This window comes from Mizuhopecten yessoensis, unplaced genomic scaffold (assembly GCF_002113885.1).
Source record: "Mizuhopecten yessoensis strain PY_sf001 unplaced genomic scaffold, ASM211388v2 scaffold8853, whole genome shotgun sequence".
NCBI classification, from domain to species: domain Eukaryota; kingdom Metazoa; phylum Mollusca; class Bivalvia; order Pectinida; family Pectinidae; genus Mizuhopecten; species Mizuhopecten yessoensis.
Genome location: NW_018407755.1, coordinates 230,976 through 252,137, shown reverse-complemented (window position 1 = coordinate 252,137; position 21,162 = coordinate 230,976). Strand labels below are relative to the sequence as shown.

Genomic DNA, 21,162 nt, shown 5'->3' with positions numbered 1-21,162 from the left:
TTTTATGGTACGTTCTAATAAAAAGTCGTAATTTTGCTAAAGGAAAATATAATATACCATCTTTATGTAATGCATATCCAGTACAATCAGCAGTTACAATTTCCCATTGTGTGTACATATGTTGGTACGCTCTGTAAGTTTCAAGAGAGTTTAAAAACTATACAAGCATGTCTCCTTCGGTCAGCAAGCATTACATGTGTGATGATAAGGTTTACTTATAATGCCGGTCTGTGGTTGACTTTACAAATAATATATGCGTGATGCAGGTCCTCCTTCATTGGGTTCTATGTAATGATATAGTAATACAAAACAACATTTTTTGTTCCTTACTTGTGAATACTGTAATAAGAGATCGTTGAAATGCCAGTTAAGCTATAATTATATTTCTTTTCGATGTAAATAAAACTGCTTGTCATCATGTGTTTTAGTTCATTGTTAGTTTACATGTTACTTGTTTTTGTATTTACAATAAGGAGAATTTACGCATCTCTGCTGGTGGGTGTCTACCATGAAGTTTGCCGTAACCTTGCTGGCCATATTTATTTCATTGAAGTAGTGGCTCGGTTTATAATATACAATTTAATCGTTATTATCCTAGTTTGAAATTAACCAGTATTTCTCTAATTTTAGAAATATATAATAAAGGGGTTGTACGTACTTTCCCTTCGAAACAGCTGTATGATGCAGTGCAATTTATTTTTGGCATACTGTATTTATTGCCAAAGTGCAATCACATATTTGTGTGTTACGTTCTTATTTTATCACATAATCAACATAACCAGTTATCAATGTAAGAATACCATTAACCCATTATTAAACTAGTGTTATGTAAACAGGTTTACTAAAGCCAATTTTCTTTCTCTTGTTTTAAGTCGTTAATACATACTTTTTCTGATTTTTCAGTAAATATACTCTTTATTTAGTATTTCTCCGAACATGTTTTCTTCAAAGTGTAAGTGAGAATGAACGACATTGGTAGAATGAAAGTTTATCTGTGTTGGTAAATTGATAATTCTTATGTTTTTCTTTTAACTTTTGTTCGTAACTCAAAGTTTACATACCTAGTTGTTTCGACTACTTTTGTGGCCTTCCTCATTCGGACTGAGACTCGCCAGGTGCAATTACCTGGGGTACCTCGACCTTTCGGGCACGTGCCCTCAAGAGCGAGACATAGAAAACTGGTAGGCGGTACCTCCCCCTGTCCTGGTTGAGGATCGACTAGTACAGGCGGATTTATATGGCATCCCGGATTTCACGTTTTAGATACCACGAGTCTCTGTCCAGTATCGCGACTTATCCAGGTCAAGGGAGTGGCCTAGGGATTCGATGTGAATGCGCTGAACCACGTCTTGGGAGGACACTGAACTTGGTTGTATATATTCTAAGAAACTGTTCGTTAGGCTACCATCTGTCTCCCCAATATAGGTCTCTGTATATTGATTGCCTCGGGTGGTATTGTCCTGGCACCAGATGTAGTATACAGTACCGGCAAGAATCTGAATTGACTGTTATTGTGTTTGTAACGAGTTTGGTTAATGCTCTATAGTATAATATTTTACATAGACATATCTTTTTAGGGTAGTTTATAAGGCAAATTTGTTTATTAAGTGTTTATTATATGATATGAAACATTCTGAAAGATGAACTTACCCACAAATACATGTAGAAACAGAAACAGAGGGACGGGTGTGTAAAACCCATTCATTTATGAAGTTCAAAAGTTAAAGTATAACTGGAAAATGTTTTCAAATTTAATCATTAGAAAAGTGTGTATATTATGAACTGTGCCACTACTCAAAAGAGATGAATGTGGCCTTCAAGGTTACAGCACACCTCGCGGACTACAAAATACACCAGCAGAGTATTCAACTTTTTATTGCATTAATCAAATTTATAAATATTATCCTTTATATCTTTTCTGCAGTCAGCTGGACTGGGGCGTATTCCAAACTGGTACCAGATCCACCCCTTCTAAAGCTCGTTAGCATTTCTCCCATCCTGTCTGTGTTTTCGCAAACAGTGATTTCAATGGGATTCCAAGTCTTTGTCTATTCTAATATCAGCGAGCAAGTCTGGTAAGTTGTTATTTTTTTTCAATATTTAGACCAAAAAACGTTCCACTCTTTTGATGTAGCATGGTATGTTACATATTTGTACATACGCATGCATGTAACCTAGTTGGTATATGGAACATAATACACTAAATATTGTATTGCATTACATCGTTGTCAGATATACCACAGGCCCCCTAACCTTGTTCCTAGTCAATGACTGTTAATATCTAGATATGTTTAATTTTTATTTTCCAGGTTTATACCTTTTGTGGAGAACGACGAATGGGACTACAGATGTCACGAAGTCACCGCTTTGTTTATGGTGTCAAATTTCCAATATTTCTTCCTCAGCATCGCGTTTTCGAAGGGAGCACCCTACAGGAAGTCCGTCTTTTCCAACTGTGAGTTCTCGTCATGATTTAGTTTGCCTTTCTGAGCTTGATTAATAAGAATGTGTTTCTATCCTTGAATTTGTTATGGAAATAAGACGATAAATGCTATGGAAATTTTTCTTCAAACATTCCTTTTTCTTTACATTAATCATTAATCATTATGCCTTTCTGAGCTTGATTAATAGGAATGTGTTTCTATCCATGAATTTGTTATGGAAATATGACGATAAATGCTATGGAAGTTTTCTTCAAACATTCCTTTTTCATTAATCATTAATCATTATGCGTGTTCGTATTTCGATGTCACAACCTAGTGTTTATTATTATTTTTACTGACGTAGTGAATGCCTCTGTATTGTTCAATACCCCAAAATAGTAATTTTACACGCTAAAAGATTCGAGCCTATTTATCTCTCCGTGCTGCATAATATCTTAACAGATATATGGTTAAACCAAATTGAGATGAACGCAAATGTATCACGTGATTTGGAAATGACATCATTTCATTTATATCCATGTGACCTTTTTTTTTCGCCACTTCATAACTTTGAATCAAACGCTTACTGAACACAGATTTGTATTAATGATAATTGCAGCATCCGTTATTATAATTGACTGACAACCTTTTAAATAACCATATGTGGTGCAAATGCTATTCATAAAACATACATCAGGCTTTGTGTTATACTGTAAATTGACATTCTAATACCTTAGTTTATTTAAATTTTGTTTGCAAACGATTATTCAATTTAAAAAAAACAAGTTAAAATTATATAAAAATGTCTTGAGTTCGTTTCTTATTGTCCGAACCAAACACAACAGGAACAATGAATCCGTTTAAAATTTGAAAGGTATTCTCATACCACAGCGGGGACGTACACACATAAAATAGATTCTTTTGATAGTAAATCAAACTAAATTAAAATTGCATCTGCAAAACCCTAAAGTGTGCTTTACATTGATTTATATTTTACAGATCCATTTATGGTTAACTTGGTTTTTTGTTTCGCGATGAATGCCTGGCTTACATTACACCCCGGACAGGATACAGAAGAATTTATAGAGGTGAGATAAATTAATGTGCATGTCTTTGCGAAACAAAAACAAACAAAAACGGAACCCCGAACATGACCACATAAACTTATCTCTATCACGAAGAATTCAAATTGTAAAAGCAACAAAAGGAACTATGGATGTATCAAAATAGCATGAAATACATCATGAACAATAAAACAAAACTTATATAAAAAAGAGAACAAAAGAAAATGCTCAGGAGGCAAACAATATGAATTGTCCCCTCTTAAAATGTATGGATTACCAATTACAATGATTGATTGGTTGATTGCGATTTTACGTTCTTGCAATAGCTACTGACGTTTTGACATGTCCACAGTTCATGGAGCGAAAATTAAGTAAATATAAATATCGTCTTTTGATGTAATAGTTATGTATGAACGTACACAATATTCATCTGCCTTTTAAAAAAAAAAAAAAAAATGTTTTAACCAAAATCAACCCTATATCATTAATTATGTATATACACATCGCCACGAAATATAAATGCAGTGAATTAATCTGCCTTAATTAAATTTTTTTTAAAAAAAATGGTAAAACTTATCATTTAACATATAACCGCGAAACCTGTATCCCCTGAATTACTCTTCTCGTTCATCTGCGAAATAACCTCAAATTTAACGAATTTATTTTAAAAATCATATCCATGCGCCCACTACAATGTAATGTCACACAACTGACTCCCTTTTCAGCTTCAGCCTCCTCCATTTCTCTACCGTCTAGTTCTACTGGGAATCGCCTTCATCAACGGAATGGTATCCATATTATTTGAAGTAAGTTGAATATAACATGCAAGAATTAAGACAGAACATATTGTCATTTTTAAAGGATCTTGTAGCCATGTATCTATGTTCTGTTCACTTTTTTTATTGATTGCTAAAGTTCGCGATTCGTTAGAGCTGAACTGCTTAGCATCGCTTATTAATTGATGCGATTAGATATAACTATACCCTTCACAATATGGCTGTTAACATCCACGGCGAAGAGAAAATCCACCGACTGAACAAGTAAATATAGTCAGGCTGACTTTACAATGACACGAATCGAATGACGTCACGTTCAATAGCCAGATGACATTATATTACAGGTTGCAGAAAAAAATGCTTATCGCTCAGAAACAAGCCCTTTTCAGTTGTATAAGGTTCATATAACACAACCAGTAGAATTGTTCTTTGCGCGTCATTGATACATTACATACTTTACTAGATGTGTAATAGGAACCTAGAAACAATCCATAATTACCAGGCTGACGAAATTAGTTAAGGAAAATTGTTCATTTTTAGGTTCAAAGAGAACAATCACTCCCCAGTTTGCGAATAAGAAGAAATTACATAAGTTTACAAATATTTTTTGTATTTTTATACAGATGCTTGTGATTGACAGTAAATATATCAGCAGAACATTACAAACCAGAATAGAGGAAATGTTCAAGGGAGCATCGTATAAATATCTAGAAGTTGAAAAAGATATTGAGAAGGATATCTCTTGGCCACCAACACAAACAAAACCATCTAACCTTGTCGATGCTTTTGCGAGGATGGATAGTGCCCACAATGTACCAGATTTTGACCAGAACAGTCTTCTGAGCAGCCTTCTTTACTCAAGCAGCGGTTCATACAAGTCGCACAGTCTTCACTCGACTGGTTCACTACGATTCTCATCGGGTTCATACAAAGTAGGTATGGACGAAGAACAACTTATCGGTTCTCTTGGCAAAGAGCAGGATGCAACATCGATGGGTGCTATATTCCCTTATTTAACTAAAATGGAGGATATAACGGTGAAACAGTATGGAAATGTAGAAGGATTTGTCAATGAATTGCCACCAGAGACATATACCTCTCGGAACAGACAGTCAGATGATCCTGATTTTGCGAACGAACAAGGAGACAATATAGCCGCAAAGACACTTCCACCAGAATATTATTTAGGGGATTCAAACACGAAAACAGAAAGAGTATCTTCTCCAGTGACACTTACAACAGATCAGCATGTTGTGCCCGAGATAAAAATCATCAAACCCGAACAAAAATCCTTCGATTTCGAAAAGGACAAAACAAACGTTATTTATACAAAGCAGACAACCAGTCGAATCGATCAACATAGTACTGGGCTTAAAGATTCCAACCAATCTGACCTACATTCATCAGAAACCGATGCTAAACCAGATACACAAAATGACGATATCGATGCACGTCCAGGAACTGAGGATAACCAAAGCAATAAACTAAACACTGAAACGGAATCCAATGTCCATGAGACAAGATCAATCCCAGATGATGACCCAACCGGAGGAAGCAGCGCATCAGATGGTGACGCGGATAATGAAGCAGATAAAGAAAACACTCATCTATAGGAACTAATGAATAAAACATATTGATGATTAGCAAGGTTAATTATTTAAAACAGGACTATTATCCTAATTTTATGTTTGGTCCTTGAATAGGATAATAGTTCGTTCTCTACGAAAAAAAGGAACATCTGTCACTAATAATATTAGTGAAAAGAACATCAGAGGTAGAGCAGATTATTATTATACGAGGAAGAAATATAGTGAAGCAGCAAGGAAGACAATTCATGGGACTACATATTACAATTACAGAAAACGTTCTGTAATGACATTGGCTGTGGAATCCATGTTCTCTTTTCTAACCTTTTGTTTTGCTCTCACGCGCTGTATATTATGGACAAGATATATATTGAGTACATTGCATATATATACATATACATACATGTATTATGCTGACGCACAATTTTATTTACTTGCGCCCATTATAAATGTATGACATTTGCATTCTATCTATCGACACATGTTTTACAAACATGATAGACTAATTGCATAACATATTATCTGTGATCATGATTTTACCTTCATTTCCTGTTCAAGAATATCAATTTCCGTAATTATTTAAGTTACAGGAATTACTTTCATGGAAAATGCTTTTAGATTGGCGAGTTGCACTTGGTATTGAATGTCTGAGTTCATCATGTTTGTAACTGTAAAAAAAACTTGAAGCAAACACACTTTGATGCAAATAACTTATGTATTTTATAGGTAAATTATATCATCGTTGAAAAGAATTTATGACCTTATCTTTCTCACAACATACTGTCATGTTGTAAATGTCGTACATAAAATGTGTTTATAGCCGTTTAAAGAAAACGCATTGCATTCGAGCCGTATCCTTGTACGAGTGGAACTTGTTCGTTGTTAATTCTATGCGAGTTAGTGCATAGTTTACAATGACTCAGAACACGGAGTCACGTGATTCAGTTCATATTTATATATTTTCACTTCAGGCAGTTATCTCGGAAGCAAACGCAACACAAGCGCCTCGTTGATATTGACGTCAGGAATCGGAAAAAACAACAGCATTATGCGTATAACACATAAAGTCTTACAAAGATCACTTAGCATCCGTAACGTCAATTTAATATTTATAATTTAAAATGTATATATTAATACAAGTATATTACAAGTGGAACCTAATACAATCTGTTTTAAATCGGCAGTATTAATCATTGTAACTTTGGCATATGTCTGCTGCTGACTTAGGTCTGACGTATATTTGTTTTGTTAAAAGATGTCGTAATAATATGTGGATATGTCGAAATAGTTTTAACTTATGTCGACATATTATCACAGTTGCCGATATCATATCACGTTCGTAGGTAACTCGGCTTTTAATCGCGTCAATACCATTTCGTGACACTTGTTTACTTATCACTTACTGTAAAAGTGGATATTTTTGTGTGTGGACATTTTCAGGCTTATTTACTGAACGCAAAAAACGCGAACATGTCTGGACAACCAGTGGAAGTATAATGAAAGTTAACGTAACTCACAAACATACTTCGATTTCGGGTTTCGGTAAATTCACTAGATACATCTGTAGCTAATTAATGTCACACTCGAGTATAAAAACGACAAAAAACCGAGTTAACTTCTTAGATGATTATTTTTTCGACAAAATTATTTCTGACAAAGCGGTTATATTTTGACATAATTGATGAAAAATGACGACGAAATCTGGGAATGTGTGTCGAAATCTCTTACTATGCGGATATCTTTTTAAACTTATATCGACATACGTACATTGTAACTTGTAATTCGTAAGGTTTTGATTTCAGAAATATGCCCTCGTATGGTACAATAGTGAAATTTAACACTCAAATACTCGTACCTTTCTTCATGTGACAACCCGGCGAATACTCACCGTTAAGGATCCCTCTCCCACTGCACTGTTGTCTTTTTCTTACATACAGTTACCTTCATTTAGCTTCCGTTTGGATATAAATGTAATACAGTTGGGTCATGGCACTTTTGTTGACCAGGTAGCTAAATTGGTAAGAGCGGTAAATTATCAATCTGAAGTCTAAGGTTCTAATCCCGGGCTAGCCCTGCTGATTTAATTTTCACTCAAAACACTATTGTTGATTTATATTGTTTACTTTATCTTTAGTTTTTGTCATAAAAGTCCTGCAAGGTATGGTTTAGTTTTCAGAAATGATTTATCAAAACTTTTCAACACTTAGTTACAGTTTTTGGCAGTGGGACGGGGACCCTTAAATAACTATTTACACATTTTTGATACCCAGGTGTGTTCTCCATATTCACCTGACTACTATTAAATATCTACATGGGTTATACTTACATAAAACTATTGAAATGCAAATTACACTTTCCTCATAGAAAATTTGTGTTATGTTGTCTGCAAAATAAACAATAAAAGTGAGTCATGCTTTTTTGTGTGGCACTTAATCCATGTTTTGCATATCTTTTATAAAAATATATGTCCTAACTATGATTAGGTGTTTCTTGATTAATCGAGTTTCAGAAAGATGAATGGAAGACACACGCACACCGTGGTTTAGATTTAGAAAAGATATGATGTTTCTGTAGTGATAAAATCATAAATTTTCGTGGGACATTTAATTTCGTTAATTTCGTGGATAACAATATTCCACGAAAATAAATCCCCACGAAAACATAAATTTGGTATGATAAAGATAGGGTAAAATCAGAAATCATCAAATTATAATGTCATTGAAACAGTTTAGTATATGAAGACCACGAAATTTTAAACCCACGAAAATTAATGATTTTACAGTATACATGTATTGTACATGAACCGATGAGATTATACAGTTTCAACAGTTTTTGTTTATGTTAACTTACATGTATATATGAGGATACAAATAAGAAAATCACAGAAGAAAGTCACAAAAATTAATGATTTTACTGTATATACAATATAAAACTGTTTTGATATCATCCAGGTTATTATTAATATACTCATTAACCAAAAGCAAGAGTAACAAGAGAAGTCTGTAGCATACAACCTAACCGAATAGCTTCATTACTATATTGCATGACTTCTGATAATTTGGGGATAAGAAGGTATGCTTCATTGTACATTACATACAATTTACCTACATGAACCTAAAATAAATCATATTTACATCAGCATCACATTGTTCCCAACGTATGCCCTATTTTACATCGTTCAGTGTAATATATTAATAAATTCCGAAGGGGTCAATCCCTACCTGAAAGCAACAATAGTTCCAGACACCATTTACACGTGGTTTAGTTTTGTAAACGTACTAGAAAGTATTGGTAAAGATGACTATAAATCAGTTATACAAATTTAATTATTCATTCGATGACCAAAAAGGGAGCTCCTTGATATAGCACCTACGTTATCAATAAAGCTCTGTTATGAAATTAAAATGTGGTCAAATGGCATAGTCATAAGTTAATTATTACAATTTGCAGACCAATACACTCTATTTTTTATTCTAAAAATACAAGTTTTTGGTTAATTAAATAGTTTTGTTGAAAAAAATGTATTGAGACAACCATTTGAAATGTATGTCTACTTATTTACAGGTTTGTAAGTGTGAAACGATTTTGGAAAGGAGACATGTGTCATGAAATTAGGAAAGGTACATAATGTATCCTGTATTAAAGTACTTTTTATTTTGCTAATATAGTGGTTGGGTGGTAGGTTGCGATAGCGCTCCCGTCTTTCACCAAGACAAACTAAATTGGTATCCCCGATCGGACGTGAAAAGATATTCTGTTACTTGCGGAAACATGTGGGTACTCCGGTTTCCTCCCAAATCCAGACCTCCTTGTGCCTTCATCCCGGCCAACACGATTGATAAATATGAATTAAAAATCTTCTTTCCTAATTTTTATAAAGTAAGTGTAGTGTATATTGCTTTTCAGTGATTAGGTAGATGCACCCTTACATTGCAAAATAAATTAAACTGCACCTGTCTCTATTAACGTCTTGTACAGAAATAAATGACAATTTCAACTATCTTACACTTGAGAAGGTTTGATTGAAGTGTTATAAAATCTTAAATTGTGTATAAAATGTGAACATGAATCCTGTCACAGTCATGGCACGTATCTACTATAGCGCCCCCTGCTGGATACTGTGACCTTAAATACACAAAACTATGTGTGTGGGGATCGGGACAGAACAGCATGGGAACTCGTAATTTTAACTTGCTGAACTTTACTCAGACAGTAATTCTTCAAAATATTTTCTTGCTTCAATTAACCTGTCCTATGAATATCAGCTTGCATGCCAACATTCAACAAACTCTTCTCAGTAGATCCTGTTAAACATAATAAAACAACAAAGTTTTTCATAATGAAAACAACATCTGACTAAAGATGAAGTCAATTAGACTCGGCACCGATCAATTGTTGACTTATATAGAAAATATATATTTTTCCATATTTTAGGTGTACATGACCCGGGATGCTTTATGCTCTTGTTTTCTCTCTCTTTTATATCTGAACTGTTTTAAAACAGATTCCATGTAAAGAGTTGATGTATGGGTGTTGTTACATTACAATATGTAAATTCATAGAATATGTCGACATACGTAGCTTGTAAGTGTAGGTTGATAGCAGAGAAAATGCTTCCGTTATTTTGTTATCGCCCTACCAATATAGCATTAATTAGTTAGATGTAAAAACATGAAATTAAAGCAAATCCATAGAATGTCTATCACAAACTCTCGGTACACTGTTGAAACTGTGGTTGATTATGGAGATTTGGTGTAGACAACGTTGGTGTAGAACTTCCGAATATGAGCCTGCATACGAAATTTTGTATTGAACCATTTTAAGAGAGTAACTGCATTGCAACCAAATAACAAATCGATATTCTGTAGCTCATTATCTATGGGTTATCGATACCACGCGGCACTTTGGTGATCAAACAGATTTAGGGCAGTCTTTGCACGAAGAGCAGTAACTACAAAAAGAATCAGTTAGCCTCATTAATTGTGCGTTAATGCATCATATTGGCGATCGATTTGAGCCAGACATTTAAAATTGCATGTGCATATCTATTTTTGTTGATATCGAACAATTTTCAGAGTAGGTATTGAGTGGAAAGCAATTAATATATTATAATGGTTTAGCCTTATTAATTATTCATATAATGCATAAATATGCATACATCACATTGGCGATCAAATTTTTAATGTGGCATGCAATTGTGAACGTGCATACCAAATTTGATTGAAATTGAACCATTCCTGGGATAGTTAGTGCACGGAAACATTTAACCAATCATAATCAAGTAGCATCATTGATTATACATAAAAGTGCATTCATCACATCGGCGATCAAATTTTTAATGTTACATGCCATTATCAATTTGCATACCCAATCTGATTGAGATTGAACCATTTTTGGATAGTCATTGCATAGAATCAATTAACCAATCAGAATCAAGTTGCATAATTGATTATGCGTAAATATGTATATATGTGTAAATCACATCAGCGATCGATTTTTTCATGGGACATGCCATTATGAATGTGCATACCTAATTTGATTGAAATTGAACCATTATTAGGGTAACTATAAAGTATGCGTAAATAATTATGCACACATGACATTAGCGATCGAAGTCATATCTTCAGTTGGATTTATATCTATCGTTAAAAAATAAATTATTAATATGATATTAAAGCCACAGAGAAAATAACATATTAAATATCGCACATCAAATCAGTAAAATTAATCATCACACTCTTATGATTCTAAACTAAACAAATATGCTTCATTGTTCAAAGAATTATTATTAAGTTAGGTAAGAAAACAACACTCAAAGGCGTTTATGTTAATGCAGTAATTATATTCATCACCTAGATTGTAGGAGAAACATATTGTAAGGCCGATAGTTCTAGAATCCAAATAATGACACCTTTCTTAATATTGGAAAAAATATAATCCTAAAAGAAAATTAAGGATAAGACTAGATAGTAAATTTGTATATTGATGAATAGACCGAAAAGCGAAGTGCACTCTCAACAAACCTCGAATATATTTCCTATTCACTTCCAGAATTGGAAAGGAAAACTGTTATTGCAAAAAGGATGTGTCATTTTCATTTAAAACGAAATTGGTACTTTTTATGAATGGAACAATGATTTTTATGTATGATGCTTCATGCTAGGTTAGCCGGAACCTTCAACAGACACATGTACTGCCTTCAGTGATGACGCTAATAAGGCGATGTCTAGATCTTCATTAATCTTCAGGAATTATTTAATGTCATCTGTTCTAAAATCGACTATAACGCTTGTATTTTCAATGTCAAAAGACGTGATTGTACATGATTATTCAAGAATGTCAAATCACTAGCAACTAGGACCCCGATATCTGTATTCTAGAATCAGAAATACAGACAACAAGATACAATAAAAAGGATTTTACACCATTTTATATTGTGATTTCTTTATTTATATTTGTTTATAGAAATGAAATACCAAACAGTTGATTGAACAAATACGCAGAAAAGCCAGCTTTGATTATATCTTAACAGTAAAAATTAGACAGGATTGCGAGTCTGGTATTTCAATATTTTGTACAACAAAGCAAATGTTATAAAAGCGCTAAATGGACTAAATAAACACATTGAAATGGATGCTGTACTGTTTTGTGAAGATGTTGCAGCGGTAGTAGTAGTAGATGTGGTTGTAGTTGTTGAGCCTAAAATAGGAAAGGAAAATATAGTTTATAGTTATAACTACTTGGCATACTGATTTAATTTTTAGAATTATATTTTAGAACAAAAACAATATCAAACTACACATTTATAAAATGCAGCTTACAAATAATTGGATTCGGTGAATAAAATACGACAGACACATATTAGATATTATGAAAAAATATGTCACAATAGCTATAGCTACAATGAATACGTTTCTTAAATTCAGTAAAAGGGAGAATATGATATAATGGTTGTAAATATAGTATCAAATATATTATAATTTAAATTTCTTCTAAAACTTTCAAATTAGTATGCTGGATGTATGCAAGTTCTACGTTCAATTTTTATAACATTTTATAAATAAAAGTTGATAAATGCAAAAATAATAAGAAAATCTCTTCCATGTTTTCTTGGATAAATGATGACGTATGACTAAAAGCTTGTTAGAAGCAGGGAATTTTCTTCAAAGTTAAGTAAGCATTTGTAGCAAATATTTAAGGCAGCTTGAGTCAGTGAAAAGTGTTACGAGGACAACAGTTCACGGTAACATTTTCATGAGGAAAACAGTCTATGTATAACAGTTTTACGAGGACAATAGTCCATGTGTTACAGTGTTACGAGGACAACATTCCATGTATAACAGTGTTACAGGTACAACAGTCGATGTATAACAGTGTTACGAGGACAATAGTCCATGTTTAACAGTGTAACGAGGACAATAGACCATGTATAACAGTGTTACGAGGTCAATAGTCCATGTATAACAGTTTCACGAGGACAACATTCCATGTATAACAGTGTTACGTGGACAATGAGTCCATGTATAACAGTCGTACGATAACAACAGTCCATGTGTAACAGTGTTACGAGGACAACGGTCCATGTGTAACAGTGTTACGAGGACAACATTCCATGTATAACAGTCTTACGATAACAACAGTCCATGTATAACAGTGTTACAGGTACAACAGTCGATGTATAACAGTGTTACGAAGACAATAGTCCATGCTAAACAGTGTAACGAGGGCAATAGACAATGTATAACAGTGTTACGAGGTCAATTGTCCATGTATAACAGTTTCACGAGGACAACATTCCATGTATAACAGTGTTACGAAGACAATGAGTCCATGTATAACAGTCTTACGATAACAACAGTCCATGTGTAACAGTGTTACGAGGACAACGGTCCATGTGTAACAGTGTTAGGAGGACGATAAGTCCATGTATAACAGTCTTACGAGGACAATATATCAATGTGTAACAGTGTTACGAGGACAATAAGTCCATGTAAAACAGTGTTACGAGGACAACAGTCCATGTGTAACCGTGTTACGAGGACAATAAGTCCATGTAAAGCAGTGTTACGAGGACAACAGTCCATGTGTAACAGTGTTACGAGGACAACGGTCCATGTGTAACAGTGTTAGGAGGACAACAGTCCATGTATAACAGTCTTACGAGAACAACAGTCCATGTGTAACAGTGTTACGAGGACAACATTTCATGTATAACAGTGTAACGAGAACAATGAGTCCATGTATAACAGTCTTACGAGGACAATAGTCCATGTATAACAGTCTTACGATGACAACATTCCATGTATAACAGTGTTACGAGGACATTATGTCCATGTGTAACAGTGTTACGAGGACAACAGTCGATGTGTAACAGTGTTACGAGGACAACAGTCCATGTATAACAGTCTTACGAGAACAACAGTCCATGTGTAACAGTGTTACGAGGACAACATTACATGTATAACAGTGTAACGAGAACAATGAGTCCATGTATAACAGTCTTACGAGGACAATAGTCCATGTATAACAGGCTTACGACGACAACATTCCATGTATAACAGTGTTACGAGGACAATATGTCCATGTGTAACAGTGTTACGAGGACAACAGTCGATGTGTAACAGTGTTACGAGGACAACAGTCCATGTATAACAGTCTTACTAGAACAACAGTCCATGTGTAACAGTCTTACGAGGACAACATTACATGTATAACAGTGTTACGAGGACAATAAGTCCATGTTAAGCAGTGTTACGAGGACAACAGTCCATGTGTAACCGTGTTACGAAAACAACAGTCCATGTGTAACAGTGTTACGAGGACAACAGTCCATGCACAACAGTCTTACGAGGACAACAGTCCATGTATAACAGTGTTACGGGTAAAACAGTCCATGTGTAACAGTGTTACGAGGTCAATAGTCCATGTATAACAGTCTTACTAGAACAACAGTCCATGTGTAACAGTGTTACGAGGACAACATTACATGTATAACAGTGTAACGAGAACAATGAGTCCATGTATAACAGTCTTACGAGGACAATAGTCCATGTATAACAGTCTTACGAGGACAACAATCCATGTATAACAGTGTTACGAGGACAATAAGTCCATGTAAAGCAGTGTTACGAGGACAACAGTCCATGTGTAACCGTGTTACGAGGACAATGAGTCCATGTATAACAGTCTTACGATAACAACAGTCCATGTGTAACAGTGTTACGAGGACAACGGTCCATGTGTAACAGTGTTACGAGGACAACAGTCCATGTATAACAGTCTTACGAGGACAACAGTCCATGTATAACAGTGTTACGGGTAAAACAGTCCATGTGTAACAGTGTTACGAGGTCAATAGTCCATGTATAACAGTCTTACTAGAACAACAGTCCATGTGTAACAGTGTTACGAGGACAACATTACATGTATAACAGTGTAACGAGAACAATGAGTCCATGTATAACAGTCTTACGAGGACAATAGTCCATGTATAACAGTCTTACGAGGACAACAATCCATGTATAACAGTGTTACGAGGACAATAAGTCCATGTAAAGCAGTGTTACGAGGACAACAGTCCATGTGTAACCGTGTTACGAGGACAATGAGTCCATGTATAACAGTCTTACGATAACAACAGTCCATGTGTAACAGTGTTACGAGGACAACGGTCCATGTGTAACAGTGTTACGAGGACAACAGTCCATGTATAACAGTCTTACGAGGACAATAGTCCATGTATAACAGTGTTACGGGTAAAACAGTCCATGTGTAACAGTGTTACGAGGTCAATAGTCCATGTGTAACAGTGTTACAGGTAAAACAGTCCATGTATAACAGTTTTACGAGGACAATAGTCCATGCACAACAGTGTTACGAAGACAACAGTCCATGTATAACAGTCTTACGAGGACAATAGTCCATGTATAGCAGTGTTACGGGTAAAACAGTCCATGTGTAACAGTGTTACGGGTACAACAGTCCATGTGTAACAGTTTTATGAGGTCAATAGTCCATTTGTAACATTGTTACAGGTAAAACAGTCCATGTATAACAGTTTTACAAGGACAATAGTCGATGCATAACAGTGTTACGAAGACAACAGTCCATGTATAACAGTCTTACGAGGACAATAGTCCATGTATAACAGTGTTACGGGTAAAACAGTCCATGTGTAACAGTGTTACGAGGTCAATAGTCCATGTATAACAGTGTTACGAGGACAACAGTCCATGTATAACAGTGTTACGAGTACAACAGTCCATGTGTAACAGTGTTTCGAGGACAACAGTCGATGTATAACAGTGTTCCGAGGACAATAGTCCATGTGTTACAGTGTTACGAGGACAACAGTCCAAGTTTAAATGTGTTACGAGGACAACAATCCATGTTTACATTGAATAGTTTTACGATGACAACATTAAATTTGACAGAAATGTGTTTCATAGTTTTTTATTAGCAGAAAACATCGACTAACTTTAGTGTATTTGACATGAAAGCTTTATTTTATCAAATTATCAGCTATGTTGAGTTAAGAATATTGAACTTGTCTAGTTAGACATAAAAGCTAATGCGCCATTTTTATTTTTGATATATAATCTTATTAAGGACCACCAGAAGACATTTTCTTTCAACTTATTCGATTCCTGTTAGATTAATCAACCGATACCATAGTAGGTAGGTTATATATATATATTACAGTAATGATGTAATGGAGCGTCATTTTAAACTTCCAATTATGCGCATGATAATAATGTTTAAGGTAATTAGACGTTAAACGATAACGTTATTAATATGTAAAATACAAGCACTTTTTTACTAAATGAGATGATATAGAATACGGTTTCCACATGTTTATTATTAACACCACAGGGTATTCTAACTTCAATATAAATATACAATGTATGTTACATAAACTCTTCCCTTCGTTTTAAAACATTAAAGGGCCTTTAATATGTGGTCGTATATTAAAAACTGATATGATATATATTTCAATAGACAAGCTTAAACTTTGCAGGTATGTATATCTTGAAAGATAAAATTATACAGAAAATATGGAACCCCGCCTCCACGAACCTCATGCCCAGCAGGAAAACGTTTAATAACCATATAATATTCAAATAGTCTGTTCAAAGTGTGACACATTCATTTATATAAAATCTTTAAAATGAAAACATATTTCTTTCCTAATGTTTTCTTTCAAAGCAAGGATTATGCACTATGAAGCAAATATAATGGTGCTGCCTGGATTTCGCCTCTCCGCTTATAATGTAAATTATAGCGTATTGATAAATGCATTGAGTAATCTTAATGTGTGCGTTCATAATATTCTGTTCATTGAACGTACTTTCAGTTACATGGGTGCTTTTGTACCGGTGTATTTTTCACTACGTTACCTACAATTAAAATGTACATACAACATATATGGAATTTGGCTTTGATATGAAGTAAGTACAATGTCGCAAAATACGATTACGACCGGTTGTAATCAAACTTATTATGGATAAGGTATCGTTCGATATCGTTTCGCTATCTTGTTAAATCCATTCGATATCAAATTAAGTGGGGCATTTGAGGCCCAAAAGATAAATGACAACTGTCGTATACACACACAACATGTCTATAAAAACAACCTAGCCTAAATGTACCACTTCAATGTATACCAATATTGGCCTTTTGTAAATATCAAAAACACATTATTGAAATTCCTGTTGATTCTTCTATTAATTGTTTCATAGAGAGGTTGTAATATATCTTTTTATTTACTGAAGGTATAACTGCATATTTATAAAATCGTGTTCAAAACTTTAAAGAGCCTGAATATACCTGGACTACAAACAGTCTGTTAATAACATAAAATCTTCACATTTTCCTATGTATGCCAGAAATACTCACTTACTGAAGTAATTTGGTACATGTTTTACGGGCATAGACTTTAATATATATTATCTACTTAAAAAGTAAAAATATGGATTTAAAAAAGATTTGATTGTGTCGACTAAGATATTTGATTGGCAAAAAAGGCTTAAACTCAAAGCATAAATCACACAAGTTACACACATATAGAAAGTTAGGTGCCAAGAGTATGTCACATAACGTTATTTTCCAAATGAATGCTAAGGTAGTTGGCCTGTTTAGATAAATGTTGAGACTTCGTTGTTCATCATATATTCATAAAATTAAACACTACATATCAAGATAAATATCTTGAAAAGTGTGAATTGTACCAAAACAAACATTGTATAAAAATACAATAACATGATTTAAACGTTTATAAAAGTTTGAATGTTATGAAAATGTATCAAAAAAAAGAGCATAGGTTCTAAAGTGGAAATGACGTGATGGTAAAGACGCTAATGTGGAATTGCAAACATCTATCATGGATAAAAAGAGTTTCAGAAGTAATGAACATACTCTCCGTTTCACAGAGGGTCCCAGTAAAGCCTGTTACACAGGAGCAGGATTTCGGAGATGAAGACCCACAAGTTCCACTGTTTTGACAGCTTCCTGCTCCGCTGGATTCACAGGTGTCTACAATTAGTAGCAGGAAACGTGTTTATTCTTTTAATAGTGAATTATTTGGAAATATCAATTTTTGTTTCGAAAACTCAATGTATATTGCTTATTGCTGTAATCTATATATCTTAACAATCCATTAACAAGAAATGGAGGCAAGACTGAGGGAAAAGTGTGAATGGTAAGTATCAGAAAAAAACACTGAAAACACGATAAAACACTTTAATATTTCAGAAAAGGTTTTAAAAAAACTTTGAAAGATGACAATGGATGCAACGAATCAACTTTAGCCTCACTTTCCTCCTGAAGGAAAAAAATATGAATTAACTAATTAAACGATTAATTAGATATTCTTTTAAAAACAAATCAAAACCTGCAGGGACTCCTCTTTACCCGCCTTATACAGTGGAATAAAGCAGGTCTATGTTTTTCCCTGAACGTGCAGGGGATGCATGTTCATAATTCAAAAAGGGTCATACTTAGACGAAAAATTGGACAAGCTAACATATTTACTTACAGAATCATCGTAAAGCTATTTAGATAAGTTAATCAATCGTACTAAAAATCTTTCACGATGATTATTTCACAGTAAAATCACAATTTAACAGACTCTGATGTTGGTATTGTAAATAAATAGTTGTTTTTGTATCATCGCCCCTTTCATTTACCTCATAAATCAGATATGACATTAGCTATTACATTAATTACCCAAACTTAGACGCATTTTATATTACTTAACAGAAAGGCTTGAGTTTGATATTAATATATCATTATATTTATAATAGAAGTGAAATTATAGTGTTTTAATGATAAATATTTGAAAACATTAATCTTAATATTTTTATCGTACTTTCTGAAATTAATGACATCATTTATTTACATACAATGTATTGTAGTGAGGCAACGTACCTGTGCATGAGGCACCATAATAGCCGGTGTTACAAATACATGAACTGCCAGAACAAACGAAGTTTCCAGTACAAGGCGGTGTACACAGACCCTCACAGTGTGTACAGAACACTACAACAAGAGGAACCCTATAACGTGACACTGAGCATTCCATTGTATTCGGCTTTACAACAAATAGAGGGATAAAAACGTGACAGTAAAATTACAAAGAGCAGTGATTTCTACGGAATTTTGTTATTAATAATGATTTACATGTATCTGTTGCGTATTTGGTTAGAGGAAAAAATGCATAAAAGTTATTTTACTTCAAATTAAAAAAAAAACATAAAAAATTAAGATCTTCAGTATAAATTAAAACAAAGTTAATGTGATGAGGCTGAATTTTTGTAACCAAGTACATTTTTTTTTCTGATTTTACTTTTATCTCGCGTGCAAAAATAGCATTAGTTATACATAATTTATAGAGAAGTGATATACTCAGCCATTGCTGTAGAAAAGATAATCTATATATTCCTTTGACAAACTTGATTTCCCTTTGATTGTCGAAGGATGGAAACTACAAATATAAGTCTTATATGAGTTTCTGTTTAAAAAAGGGATGAATGAAACGAGTAAATGAGTGTGATGTTTCTCTCGTTAGCTAAACAATTAACTATCAGTTTTATGAAACCCTGTTGCAATGGAAACGAATTGTTCTTACTTTGGGTGAATCTTGTGAAAAAAGAAAGATACTGTTCTAGATCAATAACAATCCTTAAATTTCTGCCACGTTGAATCTATGTATATTGTGACGTCATACGTGACGCCATTTCATTATCACTTTATGGCGTCACAATAGGTCGAATTACATCACTTCATACGCCAATAAAATATGAAATTAGTGTATTCTCTGAATTTGCTGTATTAGTGAATATATTTATATCATGTTACTGTAATCACTTCCTTTTCACAACTACAAATATTAAATCATTGAAGCAATATATAGTTGGTTTTTTTCTCTCGATTAGGAGTCAAAGAATGGAAGCAAAAATAAGAATGCATTGTATATTTAAATGTTTCTGACTAAATAAAATTGGATATTTTCAGTCACGGGTGAAGTATTTTGGGGAACTGTATACTGTTAAATCAGTGCATTCATTAAATACATAAACAATGTATTTATATTATAATTTCTACATAACTTTTTAAAACTAATTGAATTGAACATATGCGCTAGTGAGTAAACATTCATTAAATAATTCTTACCTGCAATTATTATCAGAAGACTGATATTAATACTGATGTCCATGCCCTGCAGAGTAAAATAAACGAAAAGACATTATAAAGATCTAAGTAATATATTGGAGAAAATCAATAGACAAATTATTTCACTTATTGCTAAAAGACGTTTCATTATTTTTTGACAGAAGTATCCACCCACTACAGAAAACCTTATAAAATTGCGGTTAATTTATTCCTAATTGTATATGATTTATTTAGGGAATCATTTGGGATTTATATTTGCAATTATAATTGTTTAATAAACTGATTTAACATATGATATGTTGTCCAGGCTTACAAGACTCCATCGTGCAGGAGTCACTCACAAATCTCTCGTACGAAGTACACCAGGACAATGTGTTGTCCAGTAGCCTCAGACATTTATACTTCTAGCAAACTAGCACCCATTGTCTACGAAGATATCAATAACCTACAAATGTCTTATACTAACCTCTAAAAAGAGCTATAGCTTGTCATAGCTTCTGTAGTTAATACCCAAATGCATCATTTTCTTTCCATAAAAATACTCTTCTTTGAATCGCGCATACAACAAAACGATTGGAAAGCCATAGCGAGCTCTCATAAATTAGAGGCATACAAATGTACCAGTGGGATCATAGTATATAGT

At 33.7% G+C, this 21,162-nt stretch overlaps 1 protein-coding gene and 1 long non-coding RNA gene across 3 annotated transcripts in view; one reads left to right on the top strand and one right to left on the bottom strand.

Annotated features, from left to right (window-relative positions):
- LOC110456817 (probable cation-transporting ATPase 13A3) overlaps positions 1 to 12,423 on the top strand; it is a 41,376-nt gene extending 28,953 nt beyond the window's left edge. The window contains exons 26-30 of the mRNA XM_021507805.1: positions 1,925 to 2,075; positions 2,310 to 2,455; positions 3,423 to 3,511; positions 4,213 to 4,293; positions 4,887 to 12,423. Coding sequence (XP_021363480.1) covers positions 1,925 to 2,075; positions 2,310 to 2,455; positions 3,423 to 3,511; positions 4,213 to 4,293; positions 4,887 to 5,876 — 1,457 coding nt within the window. The 3' untranslated portion in view covers positions 5,877 to 12,423. The remainder of the gene's footprint in view (positions 1 to 1,924; positions 2,076 to 2,309; positions 2,456 to 3,422; positions 3,512 to 4,212; positions 4,294 to 4,886) is intronic.
- LOC110456818 overlaps positions 10,477 to 21,162 on the bottom strand; it is a 31,285-nt gene continuing 20,599 nt past the window's right edge. For both annotated transcript variants that reach the window (XR_002463632.1, XR_002463631.1), the window contains exons 2-6: positions 20,520 to 20,565; positions 19,275 to 19,385; positions 18,264 to 18,380; positions 17,197 to 17,245; positions 10,477 to 12,548 (exon numbers count right to left, since the gene is read on the bottom strand). This is a non-coding gene — a long non-coding RNA (uncharacterized LOC110456818). The remainder of the gene's footprint in view (positions 12,549 to 17,196; positions 17,246 to 18,263; positions 18,381 to 19,274; positions 19,386 to 20,519; positions 20,566 to 21,162) is intronic.